Below are 24531 nucleotides of genomic sequence, written 5' to 3'. Positions count from 1 at the left end.
TTTTTGAGATGAAGTCTCACTGTGTTGCCCAGGCTGGAGTGCAGTGGTATGCGATCTCGGCTCACTACAACCTCCGCCTCCAGGTTCAAGTGATTCTCCTGTCTCAGCCTCCCGAGTAGCTGGTACTACAGGCACACACCACCATGCCCGACTAATTATTGTATTTTTAGTAGAGATGTGGTTTCACCATGTTGGCCATGCTGTCCTGTAAGCTGTCCTGTAACTCCTGACCTCAAGTCATCTGCCCACCTCAGCCTCCCAAAGTGCTAGGACTACAGGCACAAGCCATCATGCCCATCCTGAGCTTTAGTTTCTTAATTCCTAAAACAGATAAAAATAGGTATGTTTTAGAATTGCCTTGGTGATTAAGTGACACATTATTTTTAAGATGGTTGGAATTGTATGAGTCCAAACTAGTTCTCTCAGTAGATGGTAGCTGTCACTATTATACTGGTTGATACAAATGTCAGTTTGTCTTTTTAAATATTAAGTTGAATTTATTTATTTAATTCTGGGAATTATAGAATAACACAAATATGACCTAATGTATATAAATTATTTAGGTTAACATATGAAGCTTTTAAGTTATATTTTGTTACTTTTTTAATAGGCAAAATCTCAAATATTATTCAGTGTATTAGATGTTGCCCATCAGTTTATAAAGCATGGTAATCCAGAAGAACCCAAAGAGGAGAATAATTCTACAAAGAAGATCAGTAAAAATCAGCATAAACCCAAATCTCTACTTCTGCAGAGGAGCAGCCCTGAGGTAAACTGAGAAAAATTTGGTAGACATTTTCTGACATACATAGCCATGGCAAGTGCCGTTCAGGTACATAACTTGAGCTATAGAATTGGCCAGTAATTTTATCACATTATTATTTCATATGGATTTGTTTTTTATTAACCAAATACATCTTGACTGTAAAAATGTTTTCAAGAAGATTGCTTTGATTCCACTGAACGCTACTCTTTGATGAATGATCTTTTGACCATATGTCTTTCTGGACATTTTCACACGTCAGGAATCAAATGAGTATTTGGGGAAAACATTTTTTAAAAAACGAAATGCAATCTCACAATTTTATATTAGTCAAGACTTCATTCAGAGAAGCTAAAAATGCAAAACCTTGCCAAGAGTTTTAGGTGACAGGCAATTTCATAGTTATTTCAAATCAGATTTATACCAAGTTCTGGCAGCTATTTGGATTGACTACTGATCTGACAATGTGCTAGATAAGCTTTTATCAACTCATGTCTATATATTTATAATAGACATATTGATTCTTTGGCAAGAAATGAATTTCAAATTTTGATCTATGTTATAATCTTCATTCTTTTAGATGCCAGTCACCTCTTCCTTGCAGTTCAAAAACTGTAACTTAGCTGAAGTCACACAGCTTTTTGTGTGTTGACCAAATCTGGGTTGAAGTTAAATCTGTTGCATTCCAAACCCACACTCATAGACATGAAAGAAAATGTGCTCTATGGTAGTAGGACCTATTTTCAGCAGAGGAAGTGTACTTGAATTTTTCAGAAGTGTCAGCATATTTGTGTGGATTTTACTTTCTAATAGACCTGTCAAGGATGTTTTGTGAAGAATCACTGCCTCCTAATTATAATAATAATGTATTGAAGAGCAGACCTCCCTTAAATATTTTGCACATTATCTCCTTTTGTCTTTTCTTAATTATTCCCCTTTTTCAAATGAGAGAGTAGTTGCAAAGAATAGTTTTTATAAATTACCAAAGGCAAAATTTATAATGGAACTTAGATATCAGCTCAGACCTTCTGACTCCAAATTTCCTGCTTTTAATCATTAGGCAGAGACTGTGGCTTTAAAAGTTTCTTCTTCATGCCTGCCTTTTCATCTAATTTATCCTATCAAAAATAAATCGGCAGCTAACTTTTATTGAATACCTATGCTAGGCATAGTGGTTAATGTTTTATTTGCCTTATACAATAATCACAATAACTATATAAGGCTTTGTGCTATTATTACCCCAATTTAACAGATGAAAAAGATGATGAGGGGTTAAGTAACTAGCCTTACTAGAAAATGATAGAGTACTTTGTAGATTCTGGATATTAGCCCTTTGTCAGATGGGTAGCTTGCAAAATTTTTTTCCCATTCTGTTGGTTGCCAGTTTACTCTAATGCTTCTTTTGCTGTGCAGAAGCTCTTTACTTTAATCAGATCCCATTTGTCTATTCCGGCTTTTGTTGCCATTGCTTTTGGTGTTTTAGTCATGAAGTCCTTGCCCATGCCTATGTCCTGAATGGTATTGCCTAGGTTCTCTTCTAGGGATGTTATGGTGTTAGGTCTCATGTTTAAATCTTTAATCCATCTGGAGTTGATTTTTGTATAAGGTGTAAGGAATTGATCCAGTTTCAGCTTTCTGCATATGGCTAGCCAGTTTTCCCAACACCATTTATTAAACAGGGAATCCTTTCCCCAAAAACAAATTTACAAGAAAAAAACTAACAACCCCATCAAAAAGTGGGCAAAGGATATGAACAGATATTTTTCAAAAGAAGACATTTATGCGGCCAACAAACTTATGAAAAAATACTTATCATCACTGGTCATTAGAAGAATGCAAATTAAAACCACATTGAGATACCATCTCATGCCAGTTAGAATGGTGATCATTAAAAAATCTGGAGACAAGATGCTGTAGAGGATGCAGAGAAATAGGAACACTTTTACACTGTTGGTGGGAGTGTAAATTAGTTCAACCATTATGGAAGACAATGTGGCAATACCTCAAGGATCTAGAAATAGAAATTCCATTTGACCAGAAATCCCATTACTGGGTATATACCCAAAGGATTATAAATCGTTCTATTACAAAGACACATGCACACATATGTTCATTGTGGCACTGTTTACAATAGCAAAGACCTGGAACCAACCCAAATCCCCATCAATGATAGACTGGACAAAGAAAATTTGGCGCATATACACCATGGCACACTATGCAGCCATAAAAATAATGAGTTTGTGTCCTTCGTAGAGACATGGATGAATGTAGAAACCATCATTCTCAGCAAACTGACACAAAAACAGAAAACCAGACACCACATGTTCTCACTCATATGTGGGTATTGAACAATGAAAACACATGGACACAGGGAGGGGAATGTCACACACTGGGGTCTGTTGGGGGGTGGGGAGTTAGGGGAGGGATAACATTGGGAGAAATACCTAAAGTAGGTGTTGGGGGGATGGAGGCAGCAAACCACCATGGCATGTGTATACCTATGTAACAATCCTGCAAGATCTGCACATGTACCCCGGAACATGAAGTATAATAATAATAATAAAAGAAAGTGATAGAGTAGCCTCCTCTGTGCTATTAATCCTTATGATAGGTGTTCCTTCTTGTCTTCATAGGTAATTATGTATGCTATATACGTCTGCCTTGTTGTCTTAACTTAAAAACCATTAATCCAATGATTTCATCTAGGAGTGTATATTAAAATCAACTGTGGAATCATTAAAGAAATACACATGATTGAGTTCAGCATCTCCATGGGTGGGGTTCAGATGTGTGTGGGGGATGTGTGTGTGTGTGTGTTTAACAACTCCTCAGTGATTCTGGTGAGTGTTCATGTTTGGGAGTCATTGCTATAGATGACAGGGTACACAATAAAGAGATAACCCCTTCATAGACTTAGTATTCGTCTGTGATGAAGAGCAGTGTTTCCCAAATTGTAATAAGCATTGTAAGAACTGGAAATTGTTAAAAATGTGCATTCCTGGGTCTGTCACCAAATTTGGATTTTTTTTTTTTTTACATTTAGATCTGAGTCAGGGCTCAGGTGTCTAATTTTTAATTTAATGGCTAGAAGAACCAAATGGTACCAATGCCTGATGCCTCTCTTATGGCCTATTTAATGGATCAAAGCCAATGGCATATCCTTGAAAAGAGGTATAGTTCATGAAAGAGCTTATGTTTTAGAAGCTGAAGCCTGGATTTGAAATAATGATGCTGTTTTTCTTATAGCATTGTAACACTGGGCAAGGTACTTAGCTTTTTTGATCTTCCGTTTTCTCCTTTGGAAAGTGGGAATATCAAAGTATATCATCTTACAGGGATATTACGTGCTTACAGTGTAATGAATGTAAGGCATTGAATTTCTACGTGTGCCTTCAAATTTCTTTTAGAATTGGGCAAGGTCATGTTGGGCTCTGAGTGGAAGTGATATATGATGGTTTTGAGTTGAAATGTTTAAGATCTAATGTACAACCCTCCAGCTTTTTCTACCCTGCCACAGCTATGGGGAAGCCAGGTATTCTAATGGCATAACTCCAAGATGCAAATATCTGACATCTCTGATTCATTGCTTGGAAGGAAGCTTCCCTGGAGAGCTGCTGAAATTACTGCATATTGAAACCATTTTGTATTAAGCCACAGAATTTTTTGTGGTTGTTCATTAGTGCAGCATATATACATAGACACACTGACATATTGCTTACTGGATACCAATAAGTGCCTTCTCACAAATACTCCTGAGACTCTATGTCCAATCTAAATTTATCCCCTCTCTTCCAAAACCTATAAATGTTATTGTTGGCAGCACCCTACCTAGCTTTCCAAGCCAACAAAGGTAGTTATTTTTTGTAGGGTTTTCACTTCCTCCTCTGCATATCCAATCGGTTACTGTATTAGTCTTCTCAGACTGCCATAACAAAATACCACCAACTGAGTGGTATAAACAGCAAAAATTTATTTCCACAATTCTGTAGTCTAAAAGTCCCAGATCAAGGTGCTGGCAATATTAGTTTCTGGGGAGGCTTTAACTTCCTGGCTTGCAAATGGCTGCCTTCTTGCTGTGTTCTTATACAGCCTTTCTTCTGTATGCACATGTGCAAAGAGAGAGAGAAAGAAAGAGAGACAGAAGAGAAGAAATATATGATGGCTCTTCCTCTTCTTGTTCTTTATTTATTTGAGATGGTGTTGCTCCGTTGCCCAGGCTAGCATGCAGTGGTGGGAACTCAGCTCATTACAACCTCCTCCTCCCATGCTCAAACATTAGTCCCACCTCAGCCTCCCGTGTAGTTGGGACCACAGTGTGCACCACCACGTCCAGCTCTCTCCCTCTTACTCTTTTTTGTTCTATTGTATTTGGGCTCTGGGGTACATTTGCACATCCTGCATCTTGCAGTATTATTGCATAAGTACATATGTGCCATGGTGATTTGCTGTCTGCATCCCCCCACCTCCCATCACCTACATCAGGCATTTCTCCCAGTGTTATCCCTCCCCATCCTCTCCACCCGCCCTACTCTCCCTCCCCTCCCCTCCTCTTCACCCACTACCTAGCCCTGTGAGTGTTGTTCCCTTCTCTCTGCCCAAGTGTTCTCATTGTTCATCACCTGCCTATGAGTGAAAATGTGGTATTTTGTTTTCTGTTCTTGTGTCAGTTTGCTGAGAATGATGGTTTCTACATTCATCCATGTCTCTACAAAGGACACAAACTCATTATTTTTTATGGCTGCATAGCGTGCCATGGCATATATGTGCCACATTTTCTTTGTCCAGTCTATCATTGATGGGGATTTGGGTTGGTTCCAGGTCTTTGCTATTGTAAACAGTGCCACAATGAACATATGTGTGCATGTGTCTTTGTAATAGAACGATTTATAATCCTTTGGGTATATACCCAGTAATGGGATTTCTGGGTCAAATGGAATTTCTATTTCTAGATCCTTGAGGTATTGCCACATTGTCTTCCATAATGGTTGAACTAATTTACACTCCCACCAACAGTGTAAAAGTGTTCCTATTTCTCCACATCCTCTCCAGCATCTGTTGTCTCCAGATTTTTTAATGATCACCATTCTGACTGGTGTGAGATGGCATCCCAATGGAGTTTTGATTTACATTTCTCTAATGGCCAATGATGATGAGCATTTTTTCGTATGCTTGTTGGCTGCATATTTGTCTTCTTTTGAAAAGTGTCTGTTTATATCCTTCACCCACTTTTGAATAGGTTTGTTTGTTTCTCATAAATCTGCTTTAGTTCTTTGTAGATCCTGGATATTAGCCCTTTGTCAGATGGGTAGATTGCAAAATTTTTCCCCATTCTGTTGGTTACCAGTTTACTCTAATAATTGTTTCTTTTGCTGTCTAGAAGCTCTTAAGTTTAATTGGATCCCATTTGTCTATTTTGGCTTTTGGTGCCATTGCTTTTGGCGTTTTAGTCTTGAAGTCCTTGCCTGTGCCTATGTGTCCTGAAAGGTGTTGTGTAGGTTTTCTTCCAGTTTTTTTATGGTGTTAGATCTTATGTTTAAATCTTTAATCCACCTGGAGTTAATTTTTGTATAAGGTGTAAGGAAGGGATCCAGTTTCTGCTTTTTGCACATGGCTAGCCAGTTTTCCTAACACCATTTTTTAAACAGGGAATCCTTTCCCCATTGCTTGTTTTTGTCTGGTTTGTCAAAGACCAGATGGTTGTAGATGTGTGGCATTCCGTCTGCAGCCTCTGTTCTGTTTCATTGGTCTATATGTCTGTTTTGGTACCAGTACTGTGCTGTTTTTATTACTGTAGCCTTGTCATATTGTTTGAAGTCAGGTAGCAAGATGCCTCCAGCTTTGTTCTTTTTGCTTAAGATTGTCTTGGCTATGCAGGCTCTCTTTTGGTTCCATATGAAGTTTAAAGTGGTTCTTTCCAATTCTGTGAAGAAGGTCAATGGTAGCTTGATGGGGATAGCATTGAATCTATAAATCACTTTGGGCAGTATGGCCATTTTCACAATGTTGATTCTTCCAAATCATGATCATGGAATGTTTTTCCATCTGTTTGTGTCCTCTCTTATTTCCTTGATCAGTGCTTAGTTTGGCCAGATACGAGATTCTGGGTTGAAAGTTCTTTTCTTTAAAGATGCTGAATATTGGCCCCCACTGCCTTCTAGCTTGTAGGGTTTCTGCCTAGAGATCCACTGTGAGTCTGATGGTCTTTCTTTTATGGGTGACTCGACGTTTCTCTCTGGCTGCTCTTAGGATTTTTTCCTTCAGTTCAACCCTGGTGAATCTGACATGTATGTGCCTTGGGGTTGCTCTTCTTGAGGAATATTTTTGTGGTATTCTCTGTATTTCCTGGATTTGAATGTTGGCCTGACTTGTCAGGTTGGGGAAGTTCTCTTGGATAAAATCTCAAAGAGTGTTTTCCAACTTGGATTTGTTCTCCCTGTCACATTCAGGTATGCCAATCAAGCATAGATTAGGTCTTTTCACATACTCCCATAGTTCTTGGAGGCTTTTTTTTTTTCATTTTCTTTCACTCTTTTTTCTCTAATCTTGCCATCTTGTTTTATTTCATTGATTTGGTCTTCTATCTCTGATATCCTTTCTTCTGCCTGATTAATTTGGCTGTTGAAACTTGTGTACGCCTTGTGAAGTTCTCGTGCTGTGTTTTTCAGCTCCATCAAGTCGTTTATGTTCTTCTCTAGGCTGATTTTTCTAGTTAGCATTTCATCTAGCCTTTTTTCAAGGTTTTTAGTTTCTTTGCATTGGGCTAGAACATGGTCTTTTAGCTCAGAGAAGTTCGTTATTACCCACCTTCTGAAGCCTGCTTCTGTCAATTTTTCAGATTCATTCTCTGTCTTTTTTTGTTTCCTTGATGGTGAGGAGTTGTGATCCCTGGGAGGACAAGAGGTGTTCTGGTCTTTGATGGTTTCCTCCTTTTTGTGCTGTTTTCTCCCCATCTTTGTGGATTTATCTCCCTTTGATCTTTGAAGTTGGTGATTTCCGGAGGAGTCTCCGAGTGGATGTCCTTTCTGTTGAGGTTGGAGCTATAGCTTTTTTGGCCTGTAGAGTGCATTGCTGGGCTCTCTCAGATTCAGTCAGGTTGCTGGGTGGATGGTCCTTCCCTGGAGTTTGTTTGCAGGTGAGATTGGACCTGCCTTCCCAATGGCATCTCTCTTTCCAGGCGCTCAATCTGCCTGGTTGGGGTCAAACTGGTGTATTTGCTGCCAAGCTCTCTAGGGAGGGCTTTAGTTTGAGTTCTGGGGGGTGGGGCCTGTTTCCCTGTTTTCAGCTTTGCCTTTTTCTGTGGGACAGTCCTTCCCGCTTGCCTTAGTCCAAACTTTTGCCCAGGTCCATGAGACAACTTGCTGCTCCCGGCGGGAGCTGCAGCTCAGATTTGCATCAACAACCCAGAAGGTGCCCCACAGTCTGGCAGGGCTCTTGTGGACTGTGGGTCGCAGAAGGGATGAGGTTAGCACCGGATCCAAATCAGAGCACTGAGGGGATTAAGTCCCCTGACCCTCCGAGCTGCTGCATGTTCCAGGTGGGGACACTCCCCGCCCTGTCTTGGTTCACCCCTCCTGGGTGGCTCTCCCCCTGCAGCTCCTTCCTTGGGCTATTTTCAGTGCCCTATCAGCCCCACCGAAATGAACCCACCACCATGTTTGGAATCGTGAAGTCCTCCAGCCCTCTGCATATCATTTGTTGGGAGCTACATTCTGGTGTTGCCTTCTCTTGGCCATCTTGGTGCTGCCCACCTCTCTCTCCCTCTTCTTAACAGGTTATCAGTCCTGTTAGATTAAGGCCTCAACTTCATGATCTAATTTAAGCTCAATTACCTCCTTATAGGCCCTGTCTCCAAATCTAGTCACACTGGGGGTTGGGGTTTCAACATATGAATTTGCGGAGGGAGACGCAGTTCAGTCCATAATAGTTACCATGTCCCATACAGCCTACCAGCTAAAAAATCTTGAGTGTTTGTTCATTGATTCTATCCTTATTGCCCTTTCAGATACTGCAATTAGTTTTTTCTTAAAAAAAAAAAAAGTTTAGAAATTGAATGTGCATTTCATTTTCTTCCCCTCTAGGAGTCAGGCAACTCCTCTCATTTTGTATGTATGCACTTTTTTACACAAATGTTAATCTGTTCTACAAAAATGTTTCCTCTGCAAACATGATTTTTTTCACTTAACAATGTAGTTTTTATATCAATATAAGTACATTTTACAACCTTCTCATTCTATGTAGTGGCTGTAAAATACTACATTTTTTGGATGTGAAAAGACTTTTTAAAATCTATGTTCCACTGATCAGCATTTATGCTGTTTCAATCTTTTGGCAGTATATGCTGAAATATAAAGTATAATTTTAAGAAGTATGGTTTTGCACGGATAAAAGCTTATCAGTATGATAAAATCCTGAAATTCCTAGATGAAAGGATTATGCATTTGTATTGTTGATCAATGTGGCCAAATATCTGTAACAGTTTAATTGGTTTCCTTGCAGCGAAACACACTACTTCCCAATTTCCCTCTCTTTGCCACACTGGTGTATGAGACTTTTCAATGTTTTTGTATTTCCATTGGGTCTAAGCTCCTCTGTGCAGCAGGCAGAGCCCTTTATAATCTTCCCCTGCTTGTCTTTCTACCCTTTATATTTTCTCATTCTTTACTTTTTGCTACTTCAATGCAAACTCCTTATAGTTCCTTGCCAAAATGCTCTTTGACTCCATGTCTGAGCATACATATCATTTCCCTTCTCTGGAACGCTGCCCTTGTTACTTTTTGCTTATGTAATTCTTATTTTATCTTTCAAAATCCAATTCGGTCATTATTTCCCCTGAGTTTTACCTGTTCCTTGAGCCTATTTATGTTGTGGACTTATTAACCTGTGTATCTGTGGGCAACAGTCAGCATATTGTCTAGTGTCTGACAGATCCTCAGATACTTTTTGCTCATATTTAAAAATTTTCATATACATCTTTAACAACGTACTCTGAATTATACTCCAACAAACTGCCTGTTTATTTTTCAATTGCGAGCTGAACATAGAGATTTCTACTCTCATGTCTTACAAGATACACATGGATATTTAGCAATTTGACCAGTGTAGGTAATCTACATTTGATAATTCAGCAACTAGTGTGGGTTTTATTTTGCTTGAGTTTCCTAATGTGACTGTTCTGTCTGATTCACTGCATAGTTTCCACATCCTACCTTCATTTTCTTGTGTGTTCAGACTAGATTTATATTTTGTACTGAATTCATCTCTCCACAATCATCATTTATCTGAGGAGCATGCAATGTATTACATGCATTGATGAACTTTTTTATTCATTCCACTAACTTTTAATGAGCACCTACTTTGTGCCAGACACTGCTCTTGGCACTAAGGAAAAAGACAAAATCCCCAATCTCATTATATATTAATGGGGAAAGACAGGCAATAAATAAACATATAGAATAAAGTCACATGGGAGTAAGTAATGGGAAGAAAAATAAAACAGATAAGGTATTATTAAATGGGGGTAAATGGGCCTATTAGTTTTAGAATTGGTAGTGAAGAACTTTCTGAGTAGGTGATATTCGAGCATTTCATTGTGTCAATGAAATGAGGGAATGGCTATGTAAAGATACAGAGAAGGCTCATTCCAGGCATTTGGTATAGATAGTATAAGGCTCTGAAGAGGAAATGTGCTTGATGGGTCCTCAGAACGGCAAGAATTTGAGACGAGCTGGAGCAGGGTGAATGAAAGAATGAAAGGAGGTAAAATTACAGACAAGAAAGTACAAGATTGTATAGGGTAGTGTAGGTTCTAGTAGGAATTTGGGTTTCATAGAGAGTCAACAAAGAGTTTTTAGCAGGGCAATCTCTGATCAGATTTACATTAAAAAAGACTCTGCTGTTTTTGATATGAGAAGGTTGTGGGGAGTAGGATATTGGGAGCATAGGAAGAATGGATACAAAGCAATTGCGCCTTTACAGAGAGAACACTGGTGAACAGTATAATGATAGGTTATCGGTTCTGTAGGCTCTCATCTTAATAATTTCTGAAGAGACCGCTTATAATTGCCAATAGAGTTTTAAATAATGGAGTAAAGCATATAAATAAGTACAACTTAAAAACATTCTAATTTTAAAAAGTCTGATTTTTAATGACTAATAATTAGTTCTACCTGTATTTTAAAACGCAGAAATTTTTTTATGAAAATAATTTTTGTGAGTAGATACAGAAAATTTAATGATGCTTGCCTTTATATCCTTTTAATTAGGTAGAAATTGCAACAACAAAAAGAGCAGAATGTACAAAACCAAGAGATAGTCTGTTGTGTGAAGGGTCATTCGATGAAGAAGCGTCTGCACAGTCCTTTCAGGACGTCTTAAGTCAATGGAGAACTGGGATTCATGATGACAAGAAGCAGAATTTACATGCAGAAAATGGTATGGCTTTTCTTTTCTTTTTTTTTTTTTTTTGGAGTGCAGTAGCGTGATCTTGGCTTACTACAACCTTTGCCTCCCAGGTTCAAGTGATTCTCCTGCCTCAGCCTTCTGAGTAGCTGGGATTACAGGTGCATGCCACCACGCCCAGCTACTTTTTGTATTTTTAGTAGAGATAGGGTTTTGCAATGTAAGGCTGGTCTTGAACTCCTGACCTCAGGTGATCCACCTGCTTCGGCCTCCCAAAGTGCTGGGATTACCATGCCCAGCCAGTATGGTTATTTTTATAACGTGAATGTTTTAAAATGAGGCTGACTTTAGTTTATTTGCCTCCATTCTCTGCGAATATAAATGTGATGTTCAAAAAATCTGTAAACACCGGGACAGCAGTTTGCTATAATTCCTCAAAGGAATTTGCACTGTGTGATCATTGGTGAGTGGTTTAATATTTAAAGGCACTCAATTGGGCACTAGAGACATTTGCATTTGTTTTCTATGTAAATTCAGACTGTCGAATAGATAATTAGATTCTTTAAGTTCTTCTTCTAGTAGAATATTTTTTTGCCAGGACAACTATTGGTTTTTTTGAATGGTAATCGACATAAAATGGGAGAGTCTGTGAAATAGAGAGGAAATTTTTGTTTAGAATATTTGACCTAAAAATATGATTTTAAGGACCACTGTGAACTTCAGGGGGAGAATTGATTTGGTTTGGTTTCTTTGTGAACTGCTTTTGTTCTTTATTTTTTTATAATTTTCACTTCTGCAGTCTATAGACATTGATAATCTAGATGACTGAACAGTATCTTTAAGTTTTTCAGTATATCTTGAGGAAAACCGTAAGTTTTTAAAGTATTCAATTTATTAATTTTATTACTCAGTATCTTGTAGTGTCTTCTAATTGCTTTTCATTGAATATAAAATGTTAGATAAATTTCAACCATTTATCTTACTTGCCAGTTTTACTCTTTTTATTTCATTCTTTTCCAGTGGAGAAACTCTCCTGATTATTACTCTTTTATTACACAGTATAATTTCTAATCTCAAAGTATCACACGCCATCTTCTAATTGAATTTTTAAATAAATTTTCTTCCAGTATTTTTCTGCATTTATTTATTATACATCAATTGACATTTTCAGGACATTATTTGTATGCTGTCTTCTTAGTAGTTCATATCTTAATATAGACCTCATTTCTCATTGGTTTTGTTATTTTATGTGCTTTATAATTGCTATTTCATGCATTTTGTTTCTACTTTTCAACCCTAAAAAGTACTAAGTATTCTGTAGAAACGCTTCTTTGTCTACTTTGACAGCCATAATGTTTAAAATAATACTGTATGAGTTGAAAAGCCACAAGATCAGAAGTCCAACTCTTTTAAAATTTGTTTTCCATAATAGAAATAAACATATGATAAAAATAATGAATGCTTATTTTAAAAGACCTACTTATAACAAAAAGTTACCAAGAAGAAAATGAAAATAGCTTAATCTCATCATATAGAGAAAATCCATGATAACATTTTGGTACATGTTTTTCAATAAACATAATTATGTACACACACACACACACACACACAAAATGAGGTATCACTGTAAATACTATTAGTTAACTTTCATTTACACTGAGATTCCGTAATGGGCAACTGGCCATCTAAACAGAGGTATACACAATCATTTGTAACTCTTATGTTCTATATGACATGATTTAATCAGACATTTATTAATGAATATTTTATTTCTAATTCCCAGTATTATAAAAGATATTATGATAGGCATCTCAGCTATTTGTGCATTTACACTGTTACCTTAAAATAAAAGTCTAAATATAGAAATGTTGTCTCAATGGTGATTTGTTTTATAAAATTTAAATGAATATTGTCAAACTGTCCTCTAAAGATTACTGCATTGGCTATACTCTCACTGGTAGAGTGTGACATGACTATTTTCCCATATTTTCTAGTTCCTAAACTTTAGCCAGTTTGGTTGACAATAAATTATTATCATAACTGGCTTTTTCACTGTCACTTGCAAAATAAATAATATTGGCTATTTTTTTGTTTTGCCATTACCTTTTGTTTTTATTATTTGCCAATATTTGGGCACAAGTAATGTTTTACATATTAGAGGTATACAACATTGCTCTCAATAATAATTTCATCAGCAAATATTGAGTACATACTATGTGGTGGGGTGGGGTCAAATGATATACAAAAGCAGTAGCAACCTCATCTGGAACTTACAGTCTAAGTGGAGGTTAGAAAAAGTCAATCAAATGATTAGCACAATATTGATGAAGAGGTGCAATGCCAGTGTCCATACCGGGTGATATGATTTGGCTGTGTTCCCACTGAAATTTTTTTTTTCTTTTTTTTTGAGACGGAGTTTCGCTCTTGTTACCCAGGCTGGAGTGCAATGGCGCGATCTCGGCTCACCGCAACCTCCGCCTCCTGGGTTCAGGCAATTCTCCTGCCTCAGCCTCCTGANTTCAGGCAATTCTCCTGCCTCAGCCTCCTGAGTAGCTGGGATTACAGGCACGTGCCACCATGCCCAGCTAATTTTTTGTATTTTTAGTAGAGACGGGGTTTCACTGTGTTGACCAGGATGGTCTCGATCTCTTGACCTCGTGATCCACCCGCCTCGGCCTCCCAAAGTGCTGGGATTACAGGCTTGAGCCACCGCGCCCGGCCCCACTGAAATTTTGTCTTGAATTGTAGCTCCCATAATTTCCACGTGTCATGGGAGGGACCCAGTCCTAGGTAATTGAATCATGGGAGCGGGTCATTCCTTTGCTGTTCTTATGAAAGTAAATTCATCCCACAAAATATGATGGTTTTATAAACGAGAGTTCCCCTGCAGAAGGTCTCTCTTGCCCACCACCGTGTAAGAAGTCCCTTTGCTCTTCCTTCCTCCTCTGCCATGATTATGAGGCCTCCCCAGCCAAGTGGAACTGTGAATCAATTAAACCTCTTTCCTTTATAAATTACCTAGTCTCAGGTATGTCTTTATTAGCAGCATGAGAATAGATTAATATACCAAGTGAAAATAGCATGCACTAAAGAAGTTGCAGCCTCATTTCAACTGTATCACATGAGTTTGGAAAGCAAGTACATAGAAGAACACATTTAAAGGTGTTAGATTAAGCAATAAAAAAATCAGATTAGATGAGATTGTGTATATTAGTATAGATGTACTCTCCCAGGATTTGGATCTTAGTGTTTTGTCTAAAACACTTCAGGAATAACATTAACAATTGACCAGTTTGGTTAATTGAAAGCTGGACTTGATTTTACAGTTAATGAGATTGAGATATTGTAATTTGCCTGACATTTTGTGGAGGAAGAAGTTGGAAGGCTTTGGGAAATAGGAATTTTGGAATTGATAATGTGCAACCCACTTAGCTGTCATTACCAAGGCATTAAGCACCAGAATACTTAAATGGGTTTGTTGTGGCCTTCCTCTGTAGGCTGAAGATGATTGTGGAGGGGGATGCTTCAATGGAACCAAATATCCTGATTTCAAAGAATGGAAATGACAGAGGCCAGATGTTGGCACACAATCTTCAGAATTATGGTGGAAAAATTACCAAAGTTAGGGTCAAGGAAGAGTAGTAAGTGTTTCAATTCACAGAGATTTCTGATGTTAATTGATGTACCTAGGAATGAAAAAGTCATGCAGCCTACTGTTTTACCTGTAGTGGAAAATTTCTGTTTAATGGGCAGAGACCTGACTTGGGCCACCATATTAGGGTTTCAATTTTTATGAAGTCTCCAGACCCAAGCCAGTTCACAGTTCTGGAATTTCTTAATTGAGGAAGAGACTGGGTCTGCTGGAAGGCCAGAATGTCAAGACCAACCTGGGCAACATAGTGAGACCTCATCTCTACAAAAAGATTAAAGAAAAGTCATACATGATAATGTGCACCTGTAATCCTAGCTAGCTACATGGGAGGCTGAGGATGGACAATCACCTGAGCTCAGAAGTTCGAAGTTACAGCGGGCCATGATCATGACACTGCACTCTGCCCTGGGCAACAATGTGAGATCCTATCACAAATAAAAAAAAAAAAAAAAAGAAGAATTTTGGTTGATTTCCATTGCCACTAACATTAATATTGTCAGATTTAAAACTTTTTGCTTATCTGCTTGTCTGAGAGAGGTGATTTTGTGTACCTCTTATTACAAATGACATGAAACATCTTTCACACATTTCTTAACCATTCAGCATAGTGGTATGCTTTAAATTTCTAGTTTTCTAGTTCTTGCTGTTATTTTTTTACATAAATAAATATTTATTGCTTGCTGTTATTTATTTTTAACTTGATTTTATTTTAGTATTCCAAAGCCTAATTTCTTTCTATGTGAAAGGCAGGTACTTTCAATGGGCTAGAAAGTTCTGTGTGATCCTGAAGTCTGTTATCTCAGGGGTATCATCTCCTGTTACTCTCTTGCTGGCATGGCTTGTTTAGTTTCAGCCACCCTAGACTTCTGGCCAGTCTTCAAATGCTTCAGATATACTTTTACCTTAGGACTTTCCCATTATCTATTAAGGAAAATATCTATGATCCCATCATTTTGAGGATGGAGACTCTTATGCACATTCTCAAAATGTAGCCAGTGAACCTTGAAAGAAGGGAGCAAATAAAAACATAAGTTACATATCTTATTTGGCATTTCCCAGTGAGCCATGCCTCATAAATCCATAGGTTTGTTTACGACAAGCAATCTAAACAAGCGCTAGCATTTTAAATACCCATATAGCTAAAGAGTCTCCTCCCAGCAAATATTATTAATTTATTTGCCCCTAGGTCTAGTTATCAACATAGTCACAAATAAATTAATCCAGGTCACCTCCCATTTTTGTTTCTTGGGAATGTGTTATTGGTAAGGGAGAAAAGTCGATCACAGGCCAACTGCTTTATCTTCTTTCTCCTCCATCCCCCTTCTATGTTTGGAGCACAGTGGCTCTTCTCTAACACCTAAACAGAATTAGAAAAGAGTTCTTTTTTCTTTTTCTTTTTTCCTTTTAGCTCTCCTGTCAAGAAATCTTGTTTCAAAATGAAAAGGGAGACTCATAGTGGAGGTATGTCTTTTCTCTCATGACTTGCCCACATCCTTAACTCTGCTCTTTGAGTTCAAGGGCTTCTGATTGGTGTTTTTCCAAACTTTGTCCAATTGCTTTCCTCAACACTGCTCTACTCTTTGAAAAGAATAGAAGTGGAATTTCTTACTTTATTCTTGCTTTAATTTGTTTCCGTTGCTGGCCTGTGGCTGTTTCTGGAAGTTAGTTATTAAAGTCTACAATATGAGGCTGGAATACCCTCTAGTTTTAGAGTTTATAAAAAACGTTTTTTCCATCTTTACTATTTCCCTTGATTCTCCTACATTTCTTTCCCCTTGTGATGTTCAGCTTGGAGACAGGTGATATGTGGGAGGTTGGAGGGACTAGTAATCCTGGATTTACACTGCTTTCTTTCCCAGATATCTTCATCAGTTTTAAATATTTCTGAATAGTGATTTTAATTTAGTAGTGCTTCAGAAATATCTTAAACATCTGGAAGTAAATTACCATGTAGACATAAATTCATGAAGAAAATTATCTACTCCAGATGTCCTTCTGAATTACGTATTTCCTGTTTCTCAGAATGAATAAATATTATTGTCCGTAGCTATTATACTTTATGTGTATTATACCTTTATATTATGTGTTTATACAATGTACAATGAATGTTCGTATTTATAATTTTCATTTAAAAGAATGAGTTGCTTTAACAAATCTTTTGAATCATAAGATCCCTTCATTTCAAGAGATTGTTGAAGAAAACTGTCTATCCAGTCAGTTAATAAATTACCAATATTTAATACTTAACCTATTTATTATATAGGTAAATATTAAAGCATATGTGCTTTGAAAATGATGAGATCTACATCTTGAGAGAAGATATGGTAATTTATACACTTGCTTATATTAATTATGCACATTGTGTTTATTTTTACAGACTCATCGGAAGAATGTGAAGTACAAACTAATCGGAAAATTTGGAGAGAACCACTTAATATTGAATTTAAAGAAGACATTCTATCTTATATGGAAAAATTATGGCTTAAAAAACACAGGAGGTATTTTCTGAAATTGTAATATTATTAGGAAATATGAAAGTTATTTATGTTTCTTGTATGAAATGCCTTCCTATAGCAATTTTGTATGTATATTTCAATTGCATGCATAATTTTAAAGCAATATTAAATCTCTGTGAAGCTGCTGTTCCAATAAGAATTTTAATTCTATTTTTGTATATGATGCATCATTAATTTAGAGTTTACCTTGAGAAATGGAAATGTGTATATAAGGAAAAGACACAAATGAAGAAAAGAATTTAAGAATAACAGCAAAAATAATGTGATAAATGAAAGATTACTTTGAGAAGACACCAGTTTTTTATATTAGCATTAACATTTGAGACTATAATTTTCAGAATTTACATTTAAACCTTTTTACAATTTTGTTAATAGTAATTAAATACACTTTATTCAAAGAAATATCACTAGATACAATCAGCTAGAGACTGTGGCAAAATGCATATTCATTTTTTGTAGTTCTGAAGTGACGCCTGAGATTCTGTATTTCTGAATTTCTAATAGCTCCCAGGTGATAATGGTTGGATGAGGCTGGTCTCCAGTCTTTTTTGAGGTGCAAGGTGGTGGAGGAGCTCTCTAGGGTTTACCTGAGAAGTGGTCATCACACCCTTGCTTCACCTTCTGTTACGCAAAACCATCTCCTAAGGTGGCCCATTCTATCTGTGGAACAGTTATTCATTAAGCTGTAATCTGTTTCCAGCTCATTTCTAAACTGGGTTCTAATTCCACTTATTGAGTTTGTACAGACAAAATCTAATTTCTCTTCCCCATGGTATCTCTCCAGATTTTTGAAATCAGCCCCCATGTTTCCCGGGAAGCTTCTGTTTGATAGGTTAGTACCTACACCACCACTCATCTTCAACTGTTTCTAATGTCCTAGTTTTTTTTCTTTTGGATTATTTTGAAAAGAAGATATACAGATGGGTTGCAAAATAATACAAAGAATTCCTAAATAACATTCACTCATCTTTCCCTAATGGTAACACTTTACATAAACAGAATGCGTATCAAAACCAGGAAATTGACATAGGTACAATATTATTGACAACAATAAATTTTATTTGAATTTTATCTGTGTTTTCACTGTTATCCTTACCCTGATCCAAGATCCAATCCAGGATTACACATTGTATTTTTTGTTATATCTCCTTATCCATTACAGTTTTTTAGTCTTTCCCTGCCTTTCATGACCTTAACACTTTAGAAGACTACTTGCCAGATGTTTCATAGATTGTACTCAATTTGGGCCTGTCTGATGTTTTTTCATAATTAGATTGAGGTTATACAGTATGAGGAAAAATACCACAGGGAGGATGTGTCCTTCTCAGTGCCTGACATTCTGGGATTATGATGTCAATATATCTTATTACAGGTGATGTTAACCTTGATCACATAGTTAAGGTGGTGCTAAGGTGGTGCTGTAAAAATCACTACTTTCCCTTTATAATTAATAAATATTTTAAAGGAGACACATTTAGTTGATGTAACAACTCTGTTTTCCCTTAAACTTTCAGTCCTAATTTTAGAATCTGTGAGTGAATTTTGCCTGCAGCAATTAGTACTCTTGCTCTATTGCTGATATTCTATTTCCTTTGTTCCTTCTAAATTTATTAATTAGAATTCTTTTTCAAAGAAGTGTTCCTTCACCCACTTTTCTTTCTTTCTTTTTTTGATGTAAACTCATGAATATTTATTTTATTTGGGGGATTGATATCTACTATTATGGTTATTTATTTTGTGACTCTATTTCTGCTTTGGCCATTCTGGGCTCTCTCACGTTGACTCTTCCATCCTTTTTACTTGTCATCATTTTTTTTGTTGTTAGTTTGCTTTGAACATCTCTATTTTTCTAGAACTCAAAATGCATTTTCCCTGCCCCAGCGCAGGAATTATTTCTCCAGACAATAATAATTCCATTTATTGGAAAATGGTGCCCAGAAACCAAGATCTGGACTCTAGCAGTGCTCATTACTATTCAGGTGCCATAGTTCTAGGCCTTCTCACAGGAAGAAACCAGGAAATACACACACACACACACACACACACACACACACACACACACACCCTAAATTTATTTCTGTTTCTATCCAACTGGACATCTATTAAAGTAACATGAGTTCACACTCAGGCCTTCTGAATCCAAACCAGCATCACATGGCTCATTTCCATACTCCCTTTGCTTATTTGATAAGTTTCTTTCACCTACAGTGAGAAACTTGGCTTTCGTTATCTATAAATTTATTAATTAACCCTAAAATATATGTGTATGTATACCTACAGTAGTTTCAGAATGACTAATATCACTGAGAGAAACAAGGGACAATTAGTTTCAAAATCAATATTAATAACATCACCAAAAGAAATTTTCCACTTAGAGTACAGTTTTTATGTGTCATGCTTTTTATCTGTAGCCTATAGTATCTAGGCCAAATGTTGTTTTCCAACACCATTTTGGCCATAGTCCTCATTTCTTTCTCATCTCCTTTAAGGTAGCTATGACTTTCATTGGGTTCTCCCCATATTCTTATTGATTTTTAAAATTTGAATAAAATTGTGGTGTACAGTTCTATGGGTTTTCACCAATGCATAAAATCATGTATCTACCACAGTACCCATAGTCCCCCAAAAAAGCAGTTTCACAACCACAAAAATTCCCTTGAGCTTCCTCTTTCTCCTCTTCCCTTTCTCAGTCCATAACAACCATTCATCTGTTTCCTATCCTTACAAATGTACCTTCTTCTGAAGGTTATATAAATGAAATCATACAGTATCTGTCCTTTCATGTCCTTCACTTAGCAAAATGTATTTAAGATTCATCCATGTTCTTCTATGAATCAATATTTGTTCTGGCTGGTTTCCAGTTTCTGGCAATCATCACTAGGTCCTTTAAAATATTTTCATAACAGGTTGTTTTTTGAATATAGGTTTTTAACTCCCTGGCTAAATACCTGGGACAGTGACAGCTGGGTTCTATGGCAAGTGCATGTTTATTTTTATAAGAAACTGCCAAACTGTTTTCTAAATCGACTGTACCAGAGTTCCGGTTGCTTCAAATCCTTGTCAACACTTGGTATTTTCAGTTTTTTATTTCTTTTGGTTGACATTTTAATAAAGTATGTAGTTTTATCTCACTGTGGTAGCTTATATGGCAGAGGTTCAAGATAATTCATTTATAACAAATGTCCAGGCTGTATGTATTTTTTTAAAGTATGATGCCCATAATAGCTCTTCAGGAGTTTTTTTTTTTTTTTTTTTTTTTTTTTTTTTTTNTTTTTTTTGGTACTGTGGTAGATACATGACTTTATGCATTGCTAAAAACCCACAGAACTGTACACCACAAGTTTATTCAAATTTTAAAAATCAATGAGGATATGCATAACGGGAGTGTGTATCAGTCAATTGCCTTTTTCTAATTTAGCAATTAGCATATAAATGTAATTCCAAAGTCACTTATCATTTTTAGTGGCTAACTTTCAATGTTGGGTCATATTGAGTTGCTTATATGATAAAGGAAACACAATTTTGTTATTAAATGACAACATCACTTGAGCCTGAACACATACAAGACAGTTTCATCACAGGCACATCAAGGTCCTGATCTATGCAAAACACTGCATGTTGGCAAGTTTCCTTAGCAGAAAAGAAAACTTGGCTACTATATTTATGTTCACTAGGGTCTTATTTACATGGTTATTTTTAATGGTAATCTTTTTTTGAGCTAATACTTTATGTCTTGATTATAGATGTCAATGTAGGGCAATCTATTTGCAATTCACAGCTTTCTGATGCATTTCTGATGCTGTGCTTCAGAAAAGTTTCTCATGGTAATAACCATGATTATGATTTTGACTTTACTTTTGCCTATTGTTGTGTTTCATAGTAGGCTTATAAATATATGTTCTGTGGCTTTTTAAATATATTTTACTGATTTGGACAGTAAAAGTCTTTTAAAATTTTACCTGGAATCAATAGAGATGTGTTGATAGACCTTTTTTCCCCTAGCTTTATTGAAGTATGAATAACAAATAAAAATTGTATATATTTAAGGTTTCAAATGTGATATTTTAATAAATGTACATATTGCACAATAATTACCTCAATTAAGCTAATTAATATATCCATAATTTCACAGTTTTTTTGTGTGTGACACTTATGATCTTCTATTAGTTTTAGTTATTATACTGTACATTAGATATCCAAAATTTGTTTATTCTGCATAACTGGAACTTTATAACCTTTGCCCAACATCTTTCAATTTCTCTCAACTCCTAACCTCTGGCAACTACCATTCTACTCTCTACTTTTGAGTTTGACTTTTATATCAGTGAGATCGTACACTATTTGTCTTTCTGTGTCTAACCTGTTTTACGTAGCATAATGTTCTCTAAGATATGGAAACAACCTAAATATTCGTCAAGGAATGAATAGATAAAAATATTTTATATGTATAATGGAATATTATTGGACCTTAAAAAGAAGAAAAATCCTACCTTTTGTAACAACATGAAAGTGTTGCTACATCTTAGTAGCAACACCTAGAATGGATCTTTTACATATGGGAAAGCTTAATGATAGAGTGCAGAAGTTTTGGATTGAGAGTATTTTAAAGGCAGACGTTAGCAACTAGCTGATATTCTGATTCCAGTTCCCTTACTCTTTTCATTGTATGTACTTCGCAAGTCTAGCTAATCATCAGATGCACCTGGGGCAAGTGATTCCTGGACCCCAGAATGACCTAACAATTAATGTCTTCAAAAATAGGTGTGAAGACTTAGCATTTTTAACAAGTATTCCTTGGCCATTTGGATGCAAACAGCCTAACACTGATTGACATGATAGATTCATCACACATTTAACCAACTGAATGGGTCAATGCTCAATAAATATTTCCTAAATTTTAAAAGTGGAAAATATGGTGAGATAAATGCTATCGAAATATATTTCATCCTTTTTTTGTGACATAATCTTTTTTTTAAAAAAGCACTGTTGCCAGGGTTTGAATATCCAGGATCCGGAATTAGTTCACTAACTAGTTGTTTATTTATAGGAAAATCACTTCAATTCTTGTGGCCCAAGTTTTCTTATTTGCAAAATATTGAGTTTAGAAAAAAACAATTTATATGACTCTGTAAGCTCCAGTAATTCATTACCTAGACTCTATAAGTCTTTGGTTCACGGATTTTATTTATAAAATTAGACAGGTTGTTGCTTCCTTAAGAAAGAATGTCTGAATAACAGTATATTTATGTGTATGTATGATGAATTTTAGTTTGGTAGCTACATGTCAAACTGGAAAGAGGTTTCTTGTAGGCAGCTGCTAGTTTGTCTTTGGCCATACTCACTATTTTCATCTGTCCCTGAATTAAATTATGGATATAGAATGCCACATTCATCAAATTTGTTAGGACACAAAGTTAAATAATACATACATATTATATAGTCATCTTATATATACATTACATATATTGGGAAAACACAGATAACCATAGACTACAAGAAGATTATCAGCATTTTAGTGCCTTTGAAAGTTGTAGAAGAGGCATTATAAAGGAAGTGTTAAGAACATAGTCTTTGAGAGGCAGAGTGCTTAAGTTCAAATTCCTCTTCTGCATTCACCACCTGAATGACTCATCAAGTTGGTACACCACTTGTGTCTCAGTTTCATCCTTTGTAAAATTAAGATCATACTAGTGCCTATTTAATATCTAATAAAATTTAAGCTACCAAAATTAGAACAGAGCCTGGTATATTTTATGTTTCATATCCATATTAGCTACAAATATCATTAAGAAGGCTCTGACTGTTACTTGGGGACTTCATGAGCTTCCATGGTCTGGAAGGATAGTGCAGCTACTCACATTCTTGGCTGAAAAGTGACCCTTCTCTACAATAATTTGATTACGTACTATGATACAAAATACACACTTTTGACCTCTGACAATTCCTGGGCTTCACTGCCTTCCATATGAAATGGGCTGTGTCAGTCTTCATTATTAGTTAAGGAATAGATACCCTAGTCCAAACACCTTACATTTTTATTGTAGGAGCCTATGTTATCACCTCGCTGGTATGATGGAAGCTTAGACAAATGCCCTCAGGTTTCCTTAAAACTCATTAATAGAGTGTCAAGACTGTGAACTAAAACGCACATTCATAAATTAGCTTTTTAAGTAGCATGGTATTTTAATGGACTCCATGTGGCTTTTGAGAGAACACTGACTTGTAGCAAACTTTGATTTTTATCTTAAACAAAACTCAGTAGGATATGCAATTTAAAAATCTTCTGTGGTGTCAAGTTGATTTACACAGTTTTTCTTAGTACATTAAGATTCTATTATATAATTGTACTTATCTTTAAATTAAAAATACAGTTATGGTTTCACCATTAATTTGGTATACTCACTCATTTGATAAATAGATCAAGAGCTTGTCTGGGAAAGTTTCAGATAATATATTTCAGTCTCTTAATTGCTTCTTTTTTATTTTGTAGAACTCCACAAGAACAACTTTTTAACATGCTACCAGATACATTCCTACAACCATGTGAAACCACTGGTGATGTAGAGTGTTCTCAAAATGAAAACAATGAAGATAGTGATGGTTAGTTCATACTTGATTAGATATTTTTAAATTTTATTATTTCAAGTTATATAAACAGCTTTAATCAGAATCTGCTTTCGGTTTTCTTTAATATATTAGCCTCAGTTGTACTATATAGTCTTTTATCTTCAGATGAAAATAATGTACACTCACTCCTTTCCCTTTCTCTGGATTTACTTTGCCTTGATTTACATAGTTACATTTAAAAATTGAACGCTAATAAATGTGTATTTCACTTGAACTGGGAAAATTGACAGTATTTGCATTTTTGTGTAGATACACATGAAAACACTCTTCTTTTTCGGTGACTATCTTATTTGAAGAAATTATGAAGTAAGATATATTCTTCGATGATATTATTTGTGAATCTTATTTTCTAGGTGAGGAGACCAAAGTACAACACTCAGCTCTTTTACTGCCAGTAGAAACATTAAACATAGAGAGACCTGAACCATCTCTAAAGATAGTTGAACTGGATGATGTAAGTGTATAAGTGCCTAATGACATTCACACTTTTTAACAGGAAATTCACAATGTATAGTTACATCTGCATATTATTTTCAGTAAGATTTCTTTCTTTTTTTTTTTTTTTTTTTTTTTTT

The 24531-nt window shown here is 36.0% G+C and overlaps 1 protein-coding gene across 13 annotated transcripts in view; it reads left to right on the top strand.

Annotated features, from left to right (window-relative positions):
- ZBBX (zinc finger B-box domain containing) overlaps positions 1 to 24531 on the top strand; it is a 117782-nt gene that overhangs the window by 51810 nt on the left and 41441 nt on the right. For 12 of the 13 annotated variants that reach the window (XM_017503266.2, XM_017503270.2, XM_017503262.2 and 9 more), the window contains 5 exons: positions 611 to 769; positions 11026 to 11194; positions 17191 to 17311; positions 23820 to 23929; positions 24310 to 24410. In XM_017503266.2, coding sequence (XP_017358755.1) covers positions 611 to 769; positions 11026 to 11194; positions 17191 to 17311; positions 23820 to 23929; positions 24310 to 24410 — 660 coding nt within the window. The remainder of the gene's footprint in view (positions 1 to 610; positions 770 to 11025; positions 11195 to 17190; positions 17312 to 23819; positions 23930 to 24309; positions 24411 to 24531) is intronic. The other variant, XM_017503269.2, reaches the window with a different exon arrangement.

This window comes from Cebus imitator, unplaced genomic scaffold (assembly GCF_001604975.1).
Source record: "Cebus imitator isolate Cc_AM_T3 unplaced genomic scaffold, Cebus_imitator-1.0 Scaffold308, whole genome shotgun sequence".
In the NCBI taxonomy this organism is placed as follows: domain Eukaryota; kingdom Metazoa; phylum Chordata; class Mammalia; order Primates; family Cebidae; genus Cebus; species Cebus imitator.
This window is presented reverse-complemented; position numbering and strand designations above follow the sequence as displayed.